Below are 20,963 nucleotides of genomic sequence, written 5' to 3'. Positions count from 1 at the left end.
ATATCTACTCCAACCTTTGTAAACAATGTGCAAACAGAATTTTAAAAAATATTTCTAGTCTAGATTTAAATGCAACAGCATTTTAAATATAAAAGCATGAGATTAATGACTTAAAAAACTAATTTATGACATACAATATTACATGTTTCATTTAACTTCACTTTTCACATCCATGTTTTAAAATGTTTATTTAAGAACATACTTTAGAAAAGCTATAGCACATATACACAATGGAATACTATAGGGTCATGAAAAAGAAGGAAATCTTACCTTTTTCGACAACATGGGTGGACATGGAAACTATTATGTTAAGTGAAATAAGCCAGGCAAAGAAAGAAAAATATCAATATCATATGACCTCACTTATTTGAGGAATCCAATGAACAATGTGAACTGAGGAACAGAATTGAGACAGAAGAGGGATCAAAGGGACCAGAGGGAAAGAGGACAGAGGGAAAGGGGGTGATAGGATGGGATAAACCTGAAGGGAAGGGGGATCGCACTAATGGGGAGGGGGGCAAAGGGGCAACACTAGAATCTATGTAAACACAATAAATTAAAATCAATAAAAAAATAGAACATACTTCAGATATAGATGTAATCTCTTTCAATCTCAGTTCAGCCTCATTGCCAATAAACTACTAACATGGCCCTTTCCAACTAAAAGTTTAACCATGATAAAATAATCTTATGCTCTTATAGTCTGAGAACTGTTAGTTAAAATATGATAAAAATACATTTAAAAGTGAAGGGAGCCTGACCATGCGGTGGCGCAGTGAATAGAGCGTTAGACTGGGTTGCGGAAGACCCAGGTTCGAGACCCCGAGGTCACCAGCTTGGACCCAAGGTCGCTGGCTCGAGCAAAGGGTTACTTGGTCTGCTGAAGGCCCATGGTCAAGGCACATATGAGTAAGCAATCAATTAAAACTAAGGTGTCGCAAGGAAAAACTGATGATTGATGCTTCTCATCTTTCTCCGTTCCTGTCTGTCTGTCCCTATCTACCCCTCTCTCTGACTCTCTCTCTCTGTCCCTGTAAAAAAAAAGTGAAGGGAAAAGAAAATGTAAAACAAGTGAAAGGTAGCAAAAAATACTTGAAGTTCTCTAACTTAGCACAAATGGTAAAAAATTATAGTATCAGAGAAAATAAATTTCTATAAAATATTCAACATTAAAATTATTTTTTCTTATACATGCCTTGACCAGAGATCAAACCCACAACCTTTGGCATAGTGGGACAATGTTCTAAGCAACTGAGCTACCCGACCATGATTTTTTTTAATTTATTGATTTTAAAAAGAGATGAAGGGAAAGAGGGATAGAAGAAGAGAGGAATAAGAGGGAGAGAAGAGAGAAGGAGAGAGGAGAGATGATGAGAAGGTGAGAAAAACAGAGGGAAAAGGAATGGGAGAGGGAGAGAGGGAGAAAAGAAGAGAGGGAGAGAGGGAGAAGGGGAAAGAGAAGAAAGAAAAGACAGAGAAACATCAATTTGTTGTTCCAGCTTATTTATGCATTAATGGGTTAATTCTTATATATGCCTGAACCAAGTATCTAACCCACAACCTTAGCAGATAAGACTCTAAACAAACTAGTACCCAGACAGGACATTCTACATTTAATTTCATTTAAGAAAATAAATTTGGCCCTGGCCGGTTGGCTCAGTGGTAGAGTGTTGGCCTGGCGTGCAGAAGTCCCAGGTTCGATTCCCGGCCAGGGCACACGGAAGAAGCGCCCATCTGCTTCTCCACCCCTCCCCCTCTCCTTCCTCTCTGTCTCTCTCTTCCCCTCCCACAGCCGAGGCTCTATTGGAGCAAAGATGGCCCGGGCACTGGGGATGGCTCCTGGGGCAGAGTGGCCCTGGTCGCAACAGAGCGACGCCCCAGAAGGGCAGAGCATCGCCCCCTGGTGGGCAGAGTGTCGCCCCCTGGTGGGCGTGCCGGGTGGATCCCGGTCGGGCACATGTGGGAGTCTGTCTGACTGTATCTCCCCATTTCCAGCTTCAGAAAAATACAAAAACAAAAACAAAAACAAAAAAACAAAAAAATTTTTTTGCAAGAAACTGCATTAAGTGAAGAATCATTTAAAAAAAAAAATTCGGCCCTGGCTGGTTGGCTCAGTGGTAGAGCATCGGCTTGGCGTGCAGGAGTCCTGGGTTCGATTCCCGGCCAGGGCACACAGGAGAAGCGCCCATCTGCTTCTCCACCCCTCCCCCTCTCCTTCCCCTCTGTCTCTCTCTTCCCCTCCCGCAACCAAGGCTCCATTGGAGCAAAGTTTACCCGGGCGCTGAGGATGGCTTCTATGGCAGCCCTAGGCGACCCGTGTGGTCGTTCGACCCCCCGCCGGGGTCGCGACCCACAGGTTGAGAACTGCTGCTCTATGGCCTCTGCCTCAGGTGCTAGAATGGCCTCTGCCTCAGGTGCTAGAATGGCTCTGGTTGCAGCAGAGCAACGCCCCAGATGGGCAGAGCATTGCCCCCTGGTGGGCATGCCTGGTGGATCCCGGTCCGGCACATGCGGGAGTCTGTCTGACTGCCTCCCCGTTTCCAACTTCAGAAAAATACAAAAAAAAAAAAAAAAAAAAAGAATATTCACCAGGGCTTTCTGGAAATACAATATAGCAAATAAAATCTGAAGAGTCTAAAGAAAATAGATAACTGAAACTCAATACATACTCCTTAATCTATTATGGTTAATATTAAACTTAATAAACACTATTTCATATATCTTGTGTATTACTTCCTCTTTTCCCCATCATCAGGAATTGCATCTGAACCAGTAACCCAGTTTTACTTCTGTTCCAACCAAAGCAACACCTCATCAATACAACTAAAACAATGTCAAGTTATCTACCGTCACTCTTTATTGGTATTATCCCAATTTTTGACCAGCTCCTTAGGGGAAAAAAAAGTTTGCTTAAATTAATTTTTAACGTATAAATAAAAACTAGCCCTCATTGTCAAAGAAATGTCAATAAAAACGTAATTCCCAAGGCTTCCAGTCAGGTTAGAGAAGTAGGTAAATGTGGTATTTGCATGCTCCCACAACTACATCAAAATTACAACCAATCTATAAAACCACCATCATTCAGGACCACCTGAAATCTAGCTGAAAAATCCTATAACTAAGGCTATAAAAAAAAAAAAAAAACCTCATGTGAACAGTAGTTCCATCACACTGAGACTGGTAGGTAGGAAGGGCAGAGGTGTGGAATGGGCTAGACCCCTGGTCAGCAAACTGCAGCTCACAAGCCACATGCAGCTCTTTGGCCCCTTGAGTGTGGCTCTTCCACAAAATACCACGTGCAGGCGCTACCTCGATAAGGAATGTACCAACCTATATAGTTTAAGTTTAAAAAATCTGGCTCTCAAAAGAAATTTCAATCATTGTACTGTTGATATTTGGCTCTGTTGACTAATGAGTTTGCCGACCTCTGACGGATGCACAAACACAACACACACGGCAGTGCAAAATCGGGAGGATTATCTCAGATACCAACATCTCTCCTAAGCAACAAATAAAGTCCAAAGTGAGTAGAAGGAAGGAAATAATAAAACCCAGGGCAGAAATAAATAAAGTCTTAAAGAAAAACAATAGAAAAGATCAATGACATGAAGAAATGGTTCTTCAAAAAGATAAAGAAAATCGACAAAGCTTTAACCAGACTCATCAAGAAAAATGAAGAGATGACCCAAATAAATAAAATCAGAGATGAAAGAGGAAAAGTAACAACTAAAACCACAGAAATACAAAGGATTGTTAAAAAACAAAAACAAAAAACTATAGCCTGACCAGGCAGTAGTACAGTGGATAGAATGTCGAACTGGTATGCAGAGGACCCAGGTTTGAAACCCCGAGGTCACGTCTTGAGTGTGGGCTCATCTGGCTTGAGCGTGCATTCACCAGCTTGAGCGCGGAGTCACTGGCTTGAATGTGGGATCATAGACATGACCCCTTGGTCCTTGGCTTGAGCCCAAAGGTTGCTGGCTTGAAGCCCAATGTCGCTAGCTTGAGCAAGGGGTCACTTGCTCTGCTGTAGCCCCCCAAGGCACATATGAGAAAGCAATCAATGAACAACTAAGGTGCTGCAACAAAGACTTGATGCTTCTCATCTCTTTCCCTTCCCGTCTGTCTGTCCCAATCTGTCCTTCCCTCTGTCTGTCTGTCTCTCTCTGTCACACACAAACACAAAAAAACTATATGCCAACAAATTGGACAATCTGGATGAAATGGATCAATTCCTAGAACATACAATCTTCAGCAAACAAATATCCTGAATCGCATGGTTTCACAGGTAAATTTTACCAAACATTTAAAGAAGAACTAACACCCATCCTTCTCAAACAATTCCAAAAAATTCAAGCGGAGAGAAGACACCCTATTTCATTTTATGAGGCAGCATTATCCAAATCCCAAAACCAGATAAAGACAAAGAAAAAAATTATACGTCATATCCCTGATTAACACAGATGCTAAAACCCTCAAGAAAATCACACTGCTCATCAAAATTAGGGGATCAGGGAATGTGCAGATACTCCAGTACTTTAGCCTTTTATATAGTGCATTTTCACCAATGAAATAAAAGTTGGTTTTAGATCTCACTTACATAATCAAACAACTTTCTTTGAATTGTTTGCTTTTCAGATGTTCTTGTTTAATAAAAAAAATCAAATGTTTTATTTCTTCATATTCACTTTAAAATATCCCCTAATTTTTGTGAGCAGTATAGTAGTAATCCATATCCAGTAGTAATACATTAAAAAAATCATATACTGTGATCAAGTAAGGTTTATTCCAGAGATGCAAGATTGGTACACTATCCTCAAACCAATAAACATGATATACTACATAAACAAAATGAAAGATAAAACCACATAATCAGATCAATAGATGCAGGAAAAGCATTTGATAAAATCCAGCACCTGTTTATGATAAAGATTCTCAGCAAAGTGGGGAACATACCTCAAGGTAATAAAGGTCATATATGACAAATCCATAACCAACATCATACTCAACAAACAAAAACTACAAGTATTTCCCTTAAGATCGGGAATAAGACAGGGATGTCTGGTCCTGGCTTGGGTAGCTCAGTTGCTTAGAGCAGTGTCCCAATAAGCCAAAACTGTGGGTTCAATTCTCAGAGCACATACAAGAATCAACCAATGAATGCACAGTGGAATAACAAACTGGTAAACTCATGTTTCTCTCTCTCCTCCCATCCCTTAAAAAAAAAAGAAAAAGGGATATCTACTCTTATTCAACATAGTACTGGAAGTCCTAGCTGCAGCAATCAGACAAGAAATAGAAGGCATCCAAATGGGAAAACAGAAAGTTAAAAATGTTATTGTTTGCAGATGACATAATACTGTACATAGTGAAACCCTAAGAATTTCACCAAAAAACTACTAGAATTGATAAATGAATTAAGTAAAATAGCAGGACATAAAATATATATCCAGAAATCAGCTGCATTTTTATACACTAATAATGAACTATCGGAAAGGGAACCTAATAAAACAATCTCATTCAAAATTGCTTCAAAAAAATAAAATACCTAGGAATAAATTTCACCAAGGAGGTAAATGACCCGGACTCAGAAAATTATAAGACACTGAAGAAAGAAACTAAAGAAGATAAAAATAAGTGTAAGTATATACCATGTTCATTGATAAGAATTAAATCATTAAAATGTCCATACTACCCAGAGCAATCTATAGATTCAACACAATTTCTATCAAGATACAAAAAATGTATTTCAGAGAACTGGAACAAATATTCCAAAAATACATATGGAACAGAAAGAACCTCAAATAGCCACAACAATTTTTAAAAGTTTTTAAAAAAGATTTTATTTATTGATTTTAGAGAGAAAGAGAGCGAGAGAGGAAAGGGGGAAGAGTGAGAAGCAGTTGCTTCCTTTATGTGCCTTGGCTGAGATAGCCCAGGACTTTAAACTGGCAACCTCCACATTCCAGGTCGACACTTTATCCACTGCGCCACCACAAGTCAAGCAGCCACAGCAATCTTCAGAAAGAATAACAAAGTTGGAGGAATCATGCTACCGGATATCAAACTATACAACATGCATGATACTGGCATAAAAACAGACATACTGATTCAATGGAACAGAATAGAGAGCCCAGAAATAAAACCACGCCTTTATAATGAATTAACACTTGAAAAAGAGGCAAAAATATACAATGAGGTAAAGATAATCTATTCAATAAATAGTGCCGGGAATATTGGACAAATACATGAAGAAAAAAACAGATACATGGACCACCTTCTTAAACTATACATAAGAATAAACTCAAGGCCCTGGCCAGTGGTACAGTGATTAAAGCACTGCCCCAGAGCAACAAAATCACCAGTTTGAGATCAAGGTCACCAATTACTGGGTCGTCGGCTCAATCTCAAGGGTGCTGGCTGTATCCAAGGGCATCAGTACAAGCTTACTCAGGGCACATAAAAGAAGCAATCAATCCCACAACTAAGTAGAACAACAAGTTGATGCTTCCCTCTCTCTCTCTCTCCCTTCCTCCCTCCCTCTCTTGCTTTCTCAAAAAGAAAAAAAAAAAAAAAAAAGAAAACCCAAAATGAACTCAGAATGGATTAACACCTAAATGTTAGATGGGAAACCATAAAAATCTCAGAAGGAAACATTGGCAGTAAAACACCAGATATTTCCCATAGCATTGTTTTATATGACATTATCTTCTTGGGCAAGGGAAACTAAAGAAAAAAAAAAAACTAAAAAATGGGCCTACATTAAACAAAAAAGTTTGTGCACAGCAAAGAAAACCATCGACAAAATAAAAAGATAACCCACTGAATGGTAGAATATATTCACTGATATCTGATAAGGGGTTAATATACAAAATTTATACAGAACTTTTAAAACAACACCCAAAAAAAGCATACAATCCAATTAAAAATGGCAAAGGACATGAACACTTTTCCAAAGATGGCCAACAGACATAAAAAAAAAGATGCTTACCATCACTAATATCAGATGCAAATTAAAACCACAATGAGATATCACCTTACACTTGTCAGAATGGCTATCAACAAACAAGTGTTGGCAAGGATATAGAGAAAAGGGAACCCTCCTGCACTACTGATGGGAATGCAGACTGTGGTGCAACCACTGTGGAAAACAGAATGGTGTTACCTCAAAAAATTAAAAATGGAATTGCCCAGCAATTCCATTTCTGAAAATTTATCTGAAGAAACCCAAAACACTAATTCAAAAGAATATATGTATCCCTAGGTTCACTGCAGCATTATTTACAATAGCCAGGATTTAGAAGCAGTCCCACTGACCATCGGTAAATGAGTCAATAAAAAAGCTGTGGAGGCCCTGGCCGGTTGGCTCAGTGGTAGAGCGTCAGCCTGGCATGCAGGGGTCCCGGGTTCGATTCCCGGCCAGGGCACACAGGAGAAGTGCCCATCTGCTTCTCTACCCCTCCCCCTCTCCTTCCTCTCTGTCTCTCTCTTGCCCTCCTGCAGCGAGGCTCCATTGGAGCAAAGATGGCCCGGGCGCTGGGGATGGCTCCTTGGCCTCTGCCCCAGGCGCTAGAGTGGCTCTGGTCGTGACAGAGCGACGCCCCAGAGGGGCAGAGCATTGCCCCCTGGTGGGCAGAGCGTCACCCCTGGTGGGCGTGCCGGGTGGATCCCGGTCGAGCGCATGCGGGAGTCTGTCTGACTGTCTCTCCCCGTTTCCAGCTTCGGAAAAATACAAAAAAAAAAAAATACAAAAAGAAAAAAGCTGTGGAACATTTACACAATGGAATACTATTCAGCCATAAAAAAGAAATCTTACCCTTTGTGACAGCATGGATGAACCTGGAGAGCATTATGCTAAGTGAAACAAGCCAGTCAGAGAAAGACAAGTTGAACTAACACTGAAATAGAGACAGATTCATAAATAGAGAACAGGCTGATATCTATATGTGAGGGAGAAGGAGGACTGTGGGGCTGGAGGGGGTGAGGGGGTGGAGGGATTAAATAAAAAGAAAACAAAAACAAAAACAAACTCATGGACACAGACAACAGTGTGGTGATTACCAGGAAAGGGGACAAGGAAAGGGGAGGTGGTGGAGGGGGGTATAGGGAATAAATGGTGATGGAGACTTGCCTTAGGGTGGTGAACACATAATACAGTGCACAGATGATGTGCTGTGTAACTGTGCATCTTAAACCTGTATAATTTTGTTAACTAGTGTCACCTCAATAAGTTCAATAAAAATGTTTAAAAAAATGGGAGAGAATATCCTCAGAAATAATTCTAATCAACTTGGTTATTCTGATTTCCAAGTTTAAAAAGAACTAAAAGCAGTCAGTTACAAGAGAAGGGTGAGTTATTACAGGAAGGTACCATGACAACACAAGTGACTAATGAAAGCAAACAAAAATGAAGACAGCCCTGGCTGGTTGGCTCAGCGGTAGTGTCAGCCTGTCATGTGGAAGTCCTGGGTTCAATTCCTGGTCAAGGCACACAGGAGAAGCGCCCATCTGCTCTTCCACTTCTCCACTCTTCCCCCTCTCCTTTCTATCTCTCTCCTCCCCTCCCACAGCCAAGGCTCCATTGGAGCAAAGTTGGCCCAGGCACTGAAGGATGGCTCCATGGCCTCCACCTCAGGTGCTAGAATGGCTTCGGTTGCTACAGAGCATTGCCCCCTAGTGGGCATGCCGGGTAGATCTCCGTCGGGCGCATGCAGGAGTCTGTCTGCCTTCCCACTTCTCATTTCAGGAAAAAAAAAAAAAGATGAAGAGAATTGTAAGAAGCCATAGAACTTAGAAAAGAACATAGAAAAGCCAAATTAAAAGAACATCAAAAAGCAGAGAAGCACAAATCATTTAACATAGGCAAAAACAGACCTATTCTAGCAGTGATGAAAGAAAAATATCACTACATAACCTGTATCAGCAAAAATAATAGTAAATCAAAGAGAAAAGGGTAATTATATTAATATATAAATATACTTGGATCACAGCAAAGAATCATTTTTAGAAAATACTGATGTTAGTTGAAATTTAAAATGTTGGTATTCAAAGAAAAAAGAAAACAAAGAATTCACTGAATATCTTGACTAGTCACCGTTTATTCCATTTACAACCAAAAATATTAACTTAGGAGAGATATCTCCCTCCTGCCATTAACCTTTGTGTCAAATTAGTGAGGCTAATCTAGCAATTATATTTCACAGCTTTTTCTAATGAATCGAAAAGTATACCAAGCATGAGTTTTTCCTAATAACCTCTGACTTTAATATACCTAAGTGCATTCTAAACTCCTCCCCAAAAGATGTTTTGGAAATTACTCAAATCCTCTATTTAAAGTCAAGTTATAGCTGTAGCTGTAGTTCTTTTGTTTGTTTGTTTGTTTGTTTTAAAGTGAGAGGAGGGGAGATAGTGAGACAAATTTCTGCATGCACCTGACCAGGATACATTCAGCAAACCTATCTATGGCCAATGCTCTAATCAACCAAGCTATCCTCAGTGCCTGGGGCATCACTCGAAACTATACAGCAGGGGTCGGGAAACTTTTTGGCTGAGAGAGCCATGAACACCACATATTTTAAAATGTAATTCCGTGAGAGCCATACAATGATCCGTGTACATTACGCATTATTCAATAAAAATTTGGTGTTGTCCAGGAGGACAGCTGTGATTGGCTCCAGCCACCCACAAACCATAAACATGAACGGTAGGAAATGAATGGATTGTAATACATGAGAACGTTTTATATTTTTAATATTATTTTTTTTAATTAAAGATTTGTCTGCGAGCCAGATGCAGCCATCAAAAGAGCCACATCTGGCTCGCGAGCCATAGGTTCCCGACCCCTGCTATAGAGCCACTGGCTATGGGAGGCTAAGACGGAGAGAAGGGGGATAGGGTAGGAGAAAGAAGCAGATGATGCTTGTCCTGTGTGCCCTGACCAGGAATTGAATCCAGATGTCCATCATAGCTGGGTTGACACTCTATCTACTGAGCCACAGGCCAGAGCCTGTAACTGTAGTTTTTATTCCCTAGTTTGTACATGTCAACTATTCTTTACAGACACACTGACAAAATGCTTTTTACAATGAACATGAAAGTATTTCATTCAATAAACAGATTACTTACCTATAATGCTGCTTCTATGACAGACAAAACCAGATAATCATGATGACAACTGACAAGAGTTTAAACTAGGGCTAAAGAATTTTGAAAACTGAGTGAGTACCCAAGATCTGCTCCATGAGAGCCTGACCAGGCGGTGGCACAGTGGATAGAGCGTCAGACTGGGATGCAGAAGACCTAGGTTCGAGACCCCGAGGTCTCCAGCTTGAGCGCGGGCTCATCTGGTTTGAGCAAAGCTCACCAGCTTGGACCCAAGGTCACTGGCTCGAGCAAGGGGTTACTCGGTCTGCTGAAGGCCCACGGTCAAGGCACATATGAGAAAGCAATCAATGAACAACTAAAGTGCCACAACAAAAAACTGATGATTGATGCTTCTCATCTCTTTCTGTTCCTGTCTGTCTGTCCCTATCTATCCCTCTCTCTGACTCTGTCTCTGTAAAAAATAAATAATTAAAATTAAAAAAAAAAAAAAAAGATCTGCTCCATGAGAGATGAAATACCAGTGGTAGTCAACCTGGTCCCTACTGCCCACTAGTGGGCGTTCCAGCTTTCATGGTGGGCAGTAGCAGAGCAATCAAAGTATAAATAAGATTTATACTATAGTAAGTTGTTTTATAAAGATTTATTCTGCCAAACAGCGAAAATCTGACATAAAGTACTTGGTAAGTAATTATTATTATATGCTTTAACTTGCTGTAACTCTGCTTTATAAATTTTATGAAGTAAAGTTATTTCTCTACTTTATAAATCAACATTCCTGTGGAACCGGTGGGCAGTTAGAAAATTTTACTACTAACAGATACAAACGTGAGCGGTAGGTATAAAAAGGTTGACTACCCCTGAAATAGACCATGGAATAAGTCCTTACTGGATGAGTTACTCATCTGGAATTCAGACTACAAATCAAAAGGCTGAAGCTTTAATCCTATTTCTACTAGCAATTTATCATGATTCTTTAAATAAACAACCTAAAAACCTTAGGGCTTGCCTGGTCAAAGTACATACAGAAGCAACTATTATACTATGAGTTGATGCTTCCCACTTCGCCCCTTTCTCTCTCTTTCTCTCGCTCTCTAAAAATCAATTAAAAATTTTAAATAAATATTCTTGTAGTCAACAGACCAAATAATATTTTCATCTAAAAATTTATTTTCCAATGATTGCCTTGTGAATTGGAAGAAAATCTCTGAATGTTAAAACCTAGAACTAAATTCTTGCACATCTGGCTCTCCCTTGAGCCAGAACTTCAAAATATAGAGATCGATTTCAGTTCTTCTGATTCAAAAATAAGCAAAAAGGTCAATTCCCAAACTGAAAGGGCAATCCACAATTAAGCACATGATCTCGGTCAGTCCGGCTATTTAGGCCCAGAAGGGAGTCAATAGGTATCATCTACCACCATAACAGATTTCAACAACCTTGAGATCAAAGCATTTTAAGATAAAGATATTTCTTTTGATTTTCCACCCCCTAAATTTTGAGAAGGCACATGTGGTAAAACAATCTACAGCTGCACTCTTGCCAGAGGAAAAGATCCTCAATAGTTCCTTGCTCATGGTCAAGTTTTCCATTTGGAAAAATAAATACATAAAAAGCACATGCCCTGGAGAAGAGAGAAAACAGTGTATAAGTACCCAGAACATCTGCAGATTCATTTCCCTGTCCTAAATACCATGAATTGGGTCTAAAGACAAGACTCTATACACAATATCTTTTCAAATATTTAAAGGGATTAGATGACCCTCTATGTGATAGTCTTGCAAACAAGACAGATATGTTCCAGGCTAAATAAGATGAAGACGACTGCTGATTAAATAATTAGTATTAATTTAGAGCAGAACTGCAACTGGATTAAAGAAGAGCTCTGTCCTCCTAGCTCCAGACAAAGAACTATGCCATGCTCATTGTTTTCTATTAATAACATATTTTTAAAACTAGCTACCAGGAGACACTCATTTCCTAGCGGTAGAGATAGTCATTTGTAGACTGGGCAATGCCCTTTCCTAGTTTCAAAAGGCAATTAGAGCCCTGGCCAGATGGCTCAGTGGTAGAGCATCGGCCTGTCATGCAAATGTCCCAAGTTCAATTCCCAGTCAGGGCACACAAGAAAAGCAACTATCTGATTCTCCACCCTTCTCCCTCTCCCTTCTCTATCTCTCTTCCCCTCCGCACAGCCAAGGCTCCACTGGAGCGAGTTGGCCCAGACATTGAAAATGGCACTATGACCTCGCCTCAGGCTCTGAGGATGGCTGCATGGCCTCCGCTTCAGGCACTGGAATGGCTCCAGTTAAAATGGAGCAACACCCCCTGGTGGGCTTGCTGGGTGGATCCTGGTTGGGCACATGTGGGAGTCTGTCTCTCTGCCTCCTTGCTCCTCACTTAAGAAAAATACCAAAAAAAAAAAAAAAAAGGCAATTCTTTTGAGAAATTTTCCAGCATGAGAATAAAAATGTATATTTGATGGTATGTATGTACATCCATGGGTGCAGGAGAATAGTAATCCTCTACCTCAACTTTCTTTTTTGCCAGTTTACCTCAAAAGTGCCCTTTAACAACAGTTTTAAACTACCAGAAATTTACCTGAAACTTGAAAGCACTTAAGACAGGTATTATGATGCAATTTTAACAATAACAATTTGGGTTAAAAAGAGCCAACATTTAATCCAACCATCTATTGGCGCTAAATAAAAAAGCATAGAAATAGGGACTTTACTGACACAGATAACATCTGACATGATCAAAAACCCTCTCCTAATTTTCCGTATATTCTTTCTACCCAAACTGTTAATCAAGATGCTCCCTTGCCTGACTGGGCAGTGGCGCAGTGGATAGAGCGTCGGACTGGGATGCGGAGGACTCAGGTTCGAGACCCCAAGGTTGCCAGCTTGAGCGCGGGCTCATCTGGTTTGAGCAAAAAGCTCACCAGCTTGGAGCCAAGGTCTCTGGCTTGAGCAAGGGGTTACTCGGTTTGCTGTAGCCCCACAGTCAAGGAACATTTGAGAAAGCAAATCAATGAACAACTAAGGTATCACAACAAAAAACTGATGATTGATGCTTCTCATCTCTTTCCACTCCATTCCTGTCTGTCCCTATCTATCCCTCTCTCTGACTCTGTCACTGTAAAAAAAAAAAAAAAAATTAAAAAATTAAAAAGGTGCTCCCTCTCTGTCTTACTTTTCCTAATTTATTTCTTTTGGGGGGCAAAAATGTTAAAAGTGTCAAATTAGTGCTATGTTCAAAAGACTTGGAACAAGGCAAAAAAGCAAGTCTTTGGCCCAAAGACACCCAATGAGGCAGTAATTTGAGAACACTGTCCTAATAAAATATCTACTATTCAAATTCAAAGGACTCTGTATATACTAGGGAACCTATGAAACTGTATTGCTTTCATTCTCAAGGCTTAGGAATGTGGAATGTTATTCTTTAACAACTGTTGAATAGAAACATCATCCTTCAGAATCATCATGAGGGGTATTCTTACCAAAAAGTAACATTAGTAAATTCATGGGAAAATGTTTTTCATCATCATTAACCAGCTAAGCCCTAAGAGATCATCTCTTTTGTCAAGAACCAATATGAAGAAAAAAATTAACAGTATCATTTTGTAAAAGTATACACTTCAAGTTGGAATTTTCCCCAAGACATATGCTCTGCTTCCTTGAACCTGCAATTAAACAATTCTACTTTTAAAAACTGATACATAATAGTAATGGTAAAACCTCAACTTATCCCAAATTGAAAAAACTTAAATTATGAGTTATCTCACATTGGACTTCAAACATTTCAAATACATGAAAATCCTAAACAGTTACATAAAATGCTCAGATAAAATGGCATCTCTGTTAAACCTAGTATTAAAATTTTATTTAAAAAAAGAACAAAATTTTCAGGAGACACCTATGCTAAAAAGCTGCTATATTATATACAAATATGAATTATATGTAATGCATGGCAAAAAGATTAATGTTCTACAACCAGTATTTGATTCTTCTGATACATACCAGGATCTGGTAACTAGAACAACAAAAACATTACAAAGGTTTCTCAAATCAGTATTTTTATGTAGTCTATATAATCTGACCATGATATTAATTCAAAAGCCTACTCTGTAAAAGTGAAGATGATTAACATTTATATGTCTATCTTTTACAGTTACTGATTTACAATAAACACTGTTAACAGTTCCTTTCAAGATTTAGACACAGCTCCAATACTTTAAAGCAGCAACTTTCAATCATCATGCCATGAGAATTTTTAAAACACACAATACCTGACTAGTCAGGGCACTGCCTCTTTTCTCTTAAGACTGTCAAATACAAAAACGAAAATAGCCAACACAACAGTAGCCAGTCAATGTAAACTAATCAAAATTATACCTATTTTTTGTCAGACTGGCAAAAAATATTTTTTTAATGTGCTGTAGATTTTTAGTAATTTATGTACCATGAGATAAAAGAAGATTGAAAATCACTGCTTTAAAGGAAATCTAAGCAAAACTGTGACAAATCTGGAGTCTGAATTCTTTATTTTAAAATGTGCCTTTATCACAAAGTTGAGAACTGATACTATTTTAAGGTACAGTCTCCCCTTGTAATTTAGAATCAGGAAAAAGCTGTCTCAAATGTTTTGTCAACTGCAAAACATACTACTATTGTCAATATGCTAATTACCACATACAACTAGCTGTCATAGTATTTAATAGTAATATCTACTTCTCTAAGTCACAAAAGTCAAAATGATGCATAAAGCACATCGTTAAATCAAAAGTTGTAACTGGAAATTAAATATAAGCAACTGAGATAAAAGCAGATTTGTAGCCTGCAGATTTCCCTTATCTGGATGGTATCTAAGCACTCATTAATTTGTTTCACACTATCCAGGAGGCATAAACACTTCATAAAGCTCTATAACTATAAATAAAAACATACCGTGACAACTATTTTATAAACTAATTCAAATAGTATAAAATTTACTGAAACAAAAGAAATACCATCAACCAAGTTTCCGCATGTCTCTTCTAATTGAGACACGTTGAAATACCAAAACTAGAAAACCATATTGCCATTGAGAAAGTAAAAGTTGAGTTTTAAAATGTTTTTTTTTGGAGTTGTTTTTTTCTTTTATGAGTTGAGAAAATTATGTTAAACCTAAAAGTTCAGCCAAAGCATTAATTTCTAGCTGTAATAAAAATGCTAACAATAGACATGAATACTGAAAACTTGGGGAATAATAAACAAAGCAGAATTCATGGTTACCATATTTACACATACTCTTTGTTGTGTTTCAGTGCCACATGATCTGATTCAAAGTAATAAACATCAGGATCATCATCTTCCTCTTCTGTAATGTGCGGATTGGCACTCTCTTTGGCAGATGGCAAATTTCCAATATTGAGTCTTGCCTCTGAGGGTGGCTTACTTTGTCCTTCACTTCCATAATTTTCAGAGTCACAACGTATCCCTTTTTCATTCTGAGAAATTTCATCGGGATTTGTGGGAGACTCATTTATATTATCACTAGCAGTTGCATTTGGTTCATTAGGACTAAGAATATTCTCCTCAAATTGTCCATTTTCTCTGCTAGGAGAATTGTTTTTAGTGGGACTACTTCTGGTAGGGGCCGCCCTTCGTGGTGAAGTTCTCAGAGTATATCGATGTTCTTGAGGTTCTGACAAAGACATCGTTTGAGCTGAAACACAGTCTAGAACAGAAGATGGTTCCGGTTCTCCAGAGACTGGCACACTCTCAAGTCTTATGTCCGGGGCGTTACTGGTATTCTCATGACACTGCTCTTTTGAGGCACTGCTATCTCCCACCACATCTACTTCCTCCTCAGAATCCCTTAAAGATGACTGAATTTCAGGAAAGGGGCCTGCCACTGGCTCAGTAGTCACCTGATTAACATGTTCCACAGGCAGGCAGGCAGTTACTATTTTGTGGTCCTCCAACTTGACCTGCACTTCAGAAATTGTGCAAGGCACGTTATGGTCTATATAACTGTCCTTCCTACTATCAAGGAACACTGAAGTGTGGGAGTCCGAATCCCCATTTTCAGCTACTGATTTTTCCTGCAACACATAGGAACCAGTGCTATTTTGTTTACTGTTCCCATCAGGCTGACAGTCATCACAGTTTATACCAGCTGAATCACTGTCATCAACACCATTGACAGCCAAATAGCCTGTGATTTCTTCCACTACTGCAGAATTAAGTGGCCCTTCCTCACTGACATTCACCTTTTTAATTTCCCTTTTCTCACAATCATCCAGTATAAGACATCGACAAGCTCGTTTAGTCCCTTGAAAATCTGCATCATTGTCCACTACTGTACTCCTCTGTTCTACTGACTCCTTGTCTGATTTTATAGGTGAATCTTCTTCTGAACTGTTTGCCGCTTCAGATCTAAGACAACGCTTAATTCTTTTTAAAACTGGTGAAACAGGTTCTGTTTGCCTTTTCTCACAATTTTCTACAGCCTGCCTTTCTACATTATCTTTTTCTGAAGAAGAAAGTCTTCTTTTCCTAGGGCTTACCCATGATTCTCGAGTACTTTGCTGTTTTAAATCAGGAGTTTTCCCACTATTATTTCCCTTCTGAATTTGCACAGGCTCTGGTCTCTTCTTTGGTGATCTTGATCGTACTTGAGAATGAGAAGAGATTTCTTCAGGGTGAGCAATGCTACGATTCCTTAAAGTTCTACCACAAAAAGATTCATCCAAGCCGTTTAACCCCACTGTTGATCTTGTAACACGAGTAGATCGGGAAGCAGCCATACTATGGCAAATCCCTACAATACGGTCATCATGATCCACTCATTGGGAAACCTTCAAAAATGTAAACAAAATAATGAGAAAAAGGTAATAGTTAATATACCTAAAACAAAAGTACAAAGCTACAACTTTTTAATCCAAGTATAGCCAATATTAATAAATTACTTGATATAATTTATGTTACTAACATTTCTAAGAATGCTAAGAATAATAGCTAGCCATTCATTATATGGACTCACTTTATATGTTTTATATACATTAACTCACTTAAATCTCACAACTAGAATAGGTGCTATTAACATCCCTATTTTACAAATGAGGGGATTGAGCTACACACATTTTAAGTTATCTGTCCAGAGCCACAACGGTAGGTGGAAGGGCAGAGCTCTAGAGAGCAAGTTCTTAACCTGCCTCGCTGTGCCCCTGCCTCTTAGATACATAGGCACAAAGGGTCCAGAAAAGATTTCTCAAAGAAAAGGTTTCATCTTGGTTATTAAAATACTAATCTTGAATTCATATAACAGCTATCATAAAAACTATCCCAATCATTCCTCATGTTTTTTCAGGAGCTTCTCTTTTTACTTCACTTTTACTACATGGCGTTTTGGGTCAAATCCTTTGATAATAAACTATGCAGCATCCAAAAAATTTTGGTTGCAGTACATTTTTTGTAATTAAGCAGATTAAAACTTGCAGTGGCTAAGAGCAATTAGAGCAAAGCCAAGGAGACTCCCTAGACCCCAGAAGTAGTCACAAATTAGCAACTGAAACAAAATATTCTAAAGAGGATAGAAGACAAAAGGAAAGAAGCTGCTGAAGCAAATAGTACACTTAAGAAATCAGGAGTACACATATTAAACCCTATCCTTTGCTTCTTATACAGCTCCTATACTACAATTTTAAAGCATATTTGGGAAATGAATATTTTCTGGTGTGAATGCTTGGTTGTTTCTAGGATTAATAATATGTGAGGAAAATTCTTAAATGCCCTCACTGATCCACCTGGATAAACTTGGAGGGATTTAGTGGTTAATTTGCCAATGGCTCTCTCATCAAGCAAAATAAAAGAGCTGTTAACATTTCAAGTCCCCCTTCTTCTGCTCTTCTGTTTAGTTTTCACAAGATAATTTTGCCACTTCACTAACTTTGAATGGGGTACAGGATAGACAGAGAAAGAGCCAATAATGGCTCTAGTCCAAAGTTTCACAGCACACCCCTCCCTCTTTCCTTTCTGCCATCCTTCCCACAGCTGCCCTCTCCTATAACTTCCCAAATGCCGTTTTCCCCCAGCCCCTTCAAATCAAATACAATTTCTCCTTTGCCTCAAAGAGAAGTATCTAACAGTGGAAAGGTTATGAAGAGCCACAGAAGACACAGCAACATGTTATAACGTACAGAAAAAGAAACATTAAAAGAAATCATCTTGCTGTTCCTGCCCGCTGGCAAATGAACTGAGTGAGAAACTGTCCTGTAACATATTTAAGTTGGTTAAATTTAGTTTTGTTTCAGAGTATGGCATACTTTTAATTAACAAATTTTTAAAAACTTACAAGAATAAAACCAGTTCTGGGATTCAAGCATGAAAATTAGTTCTAGAGAATTCCACAGCAATCACATGAACAGTAAGTGTGGGACACCAACCAGAACTTAGAAATACCTTCCTCACAGTAAACTTTTATTATTTTGGTATTCATTACAGAAATCTGATATGTAATTCTCTTTCATTAAAATCATTTGAAGATTACAGTCTATTATTTTTATTCACAGATAATAAACACTGAATGACCCCAAAATATCCCCTTTTAATTACAAAAAAATTTAAGTTAAACTTTGAATTATATTTCAAAAAGAACACAAACTAAAAATATTAATATAAATTGCTTAATGTACCCAAATCTGGAGCTCTCAAACTTGAAGGTGACTGATTTCTAAATACTAAATTCCTACATAAATACACAAAGAAAACTTTACTTATACAAGCAAATGCAAATATCATTGATGCAAATTTGATTATACTCATTACTGATGGCTCAAACAGAATACTGGAAATAGTAATATTTTATAAATATACAAAGACAACTGGGTAACCTTTACTTTTTAAATGTGATGCCAATTAAGAGTGTATAAATCTCTAATGATTCCAATAATGAGCACTCCTAGACCTTCTTTTTTCTTCACATCAATCTAAATGAGAGCAAAATCCTGCCTTATCATTATTAATGAAATAAGCCTAATATTATTAGTACCCAGAAGTATACTGCTCACAAAAATTAGGGGATATTTCAAATGAATATGAAGCTATAAAATATCCCCTAATTTTTCTGAGCAGTTTACTATAAACATATATATTATTATAAAACACCATCAGTAAGGGCCTATTTTATTTCTTCATCAATCCAGAGATCAAGACACTAATAAACATAAAAAAATTGAACCTTTTTGTTTCCTTTGCTAAAAATGTTTTTATTCCGTTCAACAATTACAATAAAGCCCAAATTTTTTTAACTTCTCAGATCTTGTCCATTGGGCCATATTAAAAGCAAAACTGTTTTTTAACAGAGATCCTTTTGATATCTCAAACTCTTGTAACTCAAAGTGTGCCCTGAGAGGACCAGCAAGCACATGGGTATCTCCTGTAAGCTTGTGAGAAATACTTATCAGGCCCTGCCCTAGACCTGTCAATTAATCAGATTCCCAGGTAAAATATACAACTATAACAGTTTGAGAAGCAATGCCTTAGACTACTGCATCCAGACAGTATTTTATTAAAATGTGTCATCAATTTCAAACTAAATTAGACCTATTTATAATATATTCTTTGTTTATTTGATCCTAATAATAAAAAATTTATAAATAAAGCCATGATCTCTCTGGCAAAGGACGCATCAAACAGAGGACTGTAAAAAAAAATCTCTTGCCTAAAATTTACATATTACATGTACTTAAGGAATAAATTGCTTAAAATTCTGAAGATTAGAGTTAAATAAAATTTAAACACTTTCTCCTCTTATCAGTTTTTTCTTCTGTTTGAACCATTTTCTTCATCTTTTCTATTTTAGACAAGCATACATAAACGCATATACTATAGTTATCTGATAGACTGAGTACAAAATTCAATGATCAAAAAGGGACAAAAAACATCCTGATTATTTCAACCAAGTCTTAACATTGTTTTGTCATGCTTAGCAAAGTATTATAGACCAAAGCAATTGTTTTCCTCATTTCAACTTACATAATACAATTACTGAAGAAATTCAAAGAATTTCTGTGGAGCATAAAATTATATTCCTAACAAAAATTAAGTTGCTAAAGAAACTCAGTACAAATGAGTATCTCAGAAAAGACCCCTAAAAAAAAAAAAGAAAAGACCCCTGCTACTTAATAGGGGGCACATGGTAAAAACCATAGCTAGCATCAAACTGGAACTAGAAATTCAATCATTCTAGTTTTAGATTAAAGGAACTATTAATATAGCCATATGAGCAAAACCACCCAAATCCTACCTATAATTCTACATATGTAGTCCATTTATTTTCTGTTGAACTGCCCTTCCCCCAAATTTGTATCCATTTTTACCTCAAATTTAATAGGGTTCTGAAACAGTATCAGCTATGTTCCAGATCATAAATCCCTAGCCCCTGTGATCACATCAGCAAAAGTACATCAATAAGAACTAAAAGGAATAATAAACATTAAACTGAAGTGGTCCACCTAATGAAACACTCATATTTAAGAAAAAGAAATCTCAAAATGGTATTTCAAAGACACTGTCTATAACTTTTTGCTCCTACTCTAATTACCAAAGTAATAGTTTATTTTGGGGATTGAGGGACTGGTAACCGTCCATTAACATCAATGTTCTAGCTGATATTTATTATCACAATATTTACTTTGATTAAATGAACCATTTTTGGTAAACTGGTCATGATGCCAGGTAGACACACCAAAGTGAAAAGTAAAAAGAGCAAGAGTAATTAGAAAGTGCTATCAGTATGATTCTTTTTCTGTCTAGAATGGCGATTTTCAACTGGTATGCCACAAAATTTTTTAATTTTTCCATTGATTTGAGAGA

At 37.9% G+C, this 20,963-nt stretch overlaps 1 protein-coding gene across 9 annotated transcripts in view; it reads right to left on the bottom strand.

Annotated features, from left to right (window-relative positions):
• The window catches only part of ZZZ3 (zinc finger ZZ-type containing 3), a 118,681-nt gene that overhangs the window by 47,127 nt on the left and 50,591 nt on the right, over positions 1–20,963 (bottom strand). For 3 of the 9 annotated variants that reach the window (XM_066268856.1, XM_066268859.1, XM_066268857.1), the window contains one exon: positions 15,393–16,945. The exons of the other annotated variants lie outside the window; for them this stretch is intronic. In XM_066268856.1, the coding sequence (XP_066124953.1) occupies positions 15,393–16,894 (1,502 nt within the window). In that variant the 5' untranslated portion in view covers positions 16,895–16,945. The remainder of the gene's footprint in view (positions 1–15,392; positions 16,946–20,963) is intronic. 9 annotated transcript variants of the gene reach the window in all.

This window comes from Saccopteryx bilineata, chromosome 3 (genome assembly GCF_036850765.1).
Source record: "Saccopteryx bilineata isolate mSacBil1 chromosome 3, mSacBil1_pri_phased_curated, whole genome shotgun sequence".
Classification (NCBI taxonomy): Eukaryota; Metazoa; Chordata; class Mammalia; order Chiroptera; family Emballonuridae; genus Saccopteryx; species Saccopteryx bilineata.
The sequence above is the reverse complement of the archived record's forward strand: the minus strand, read 5'-3'. Positions and strand labels throughout refer to the sequence as shown.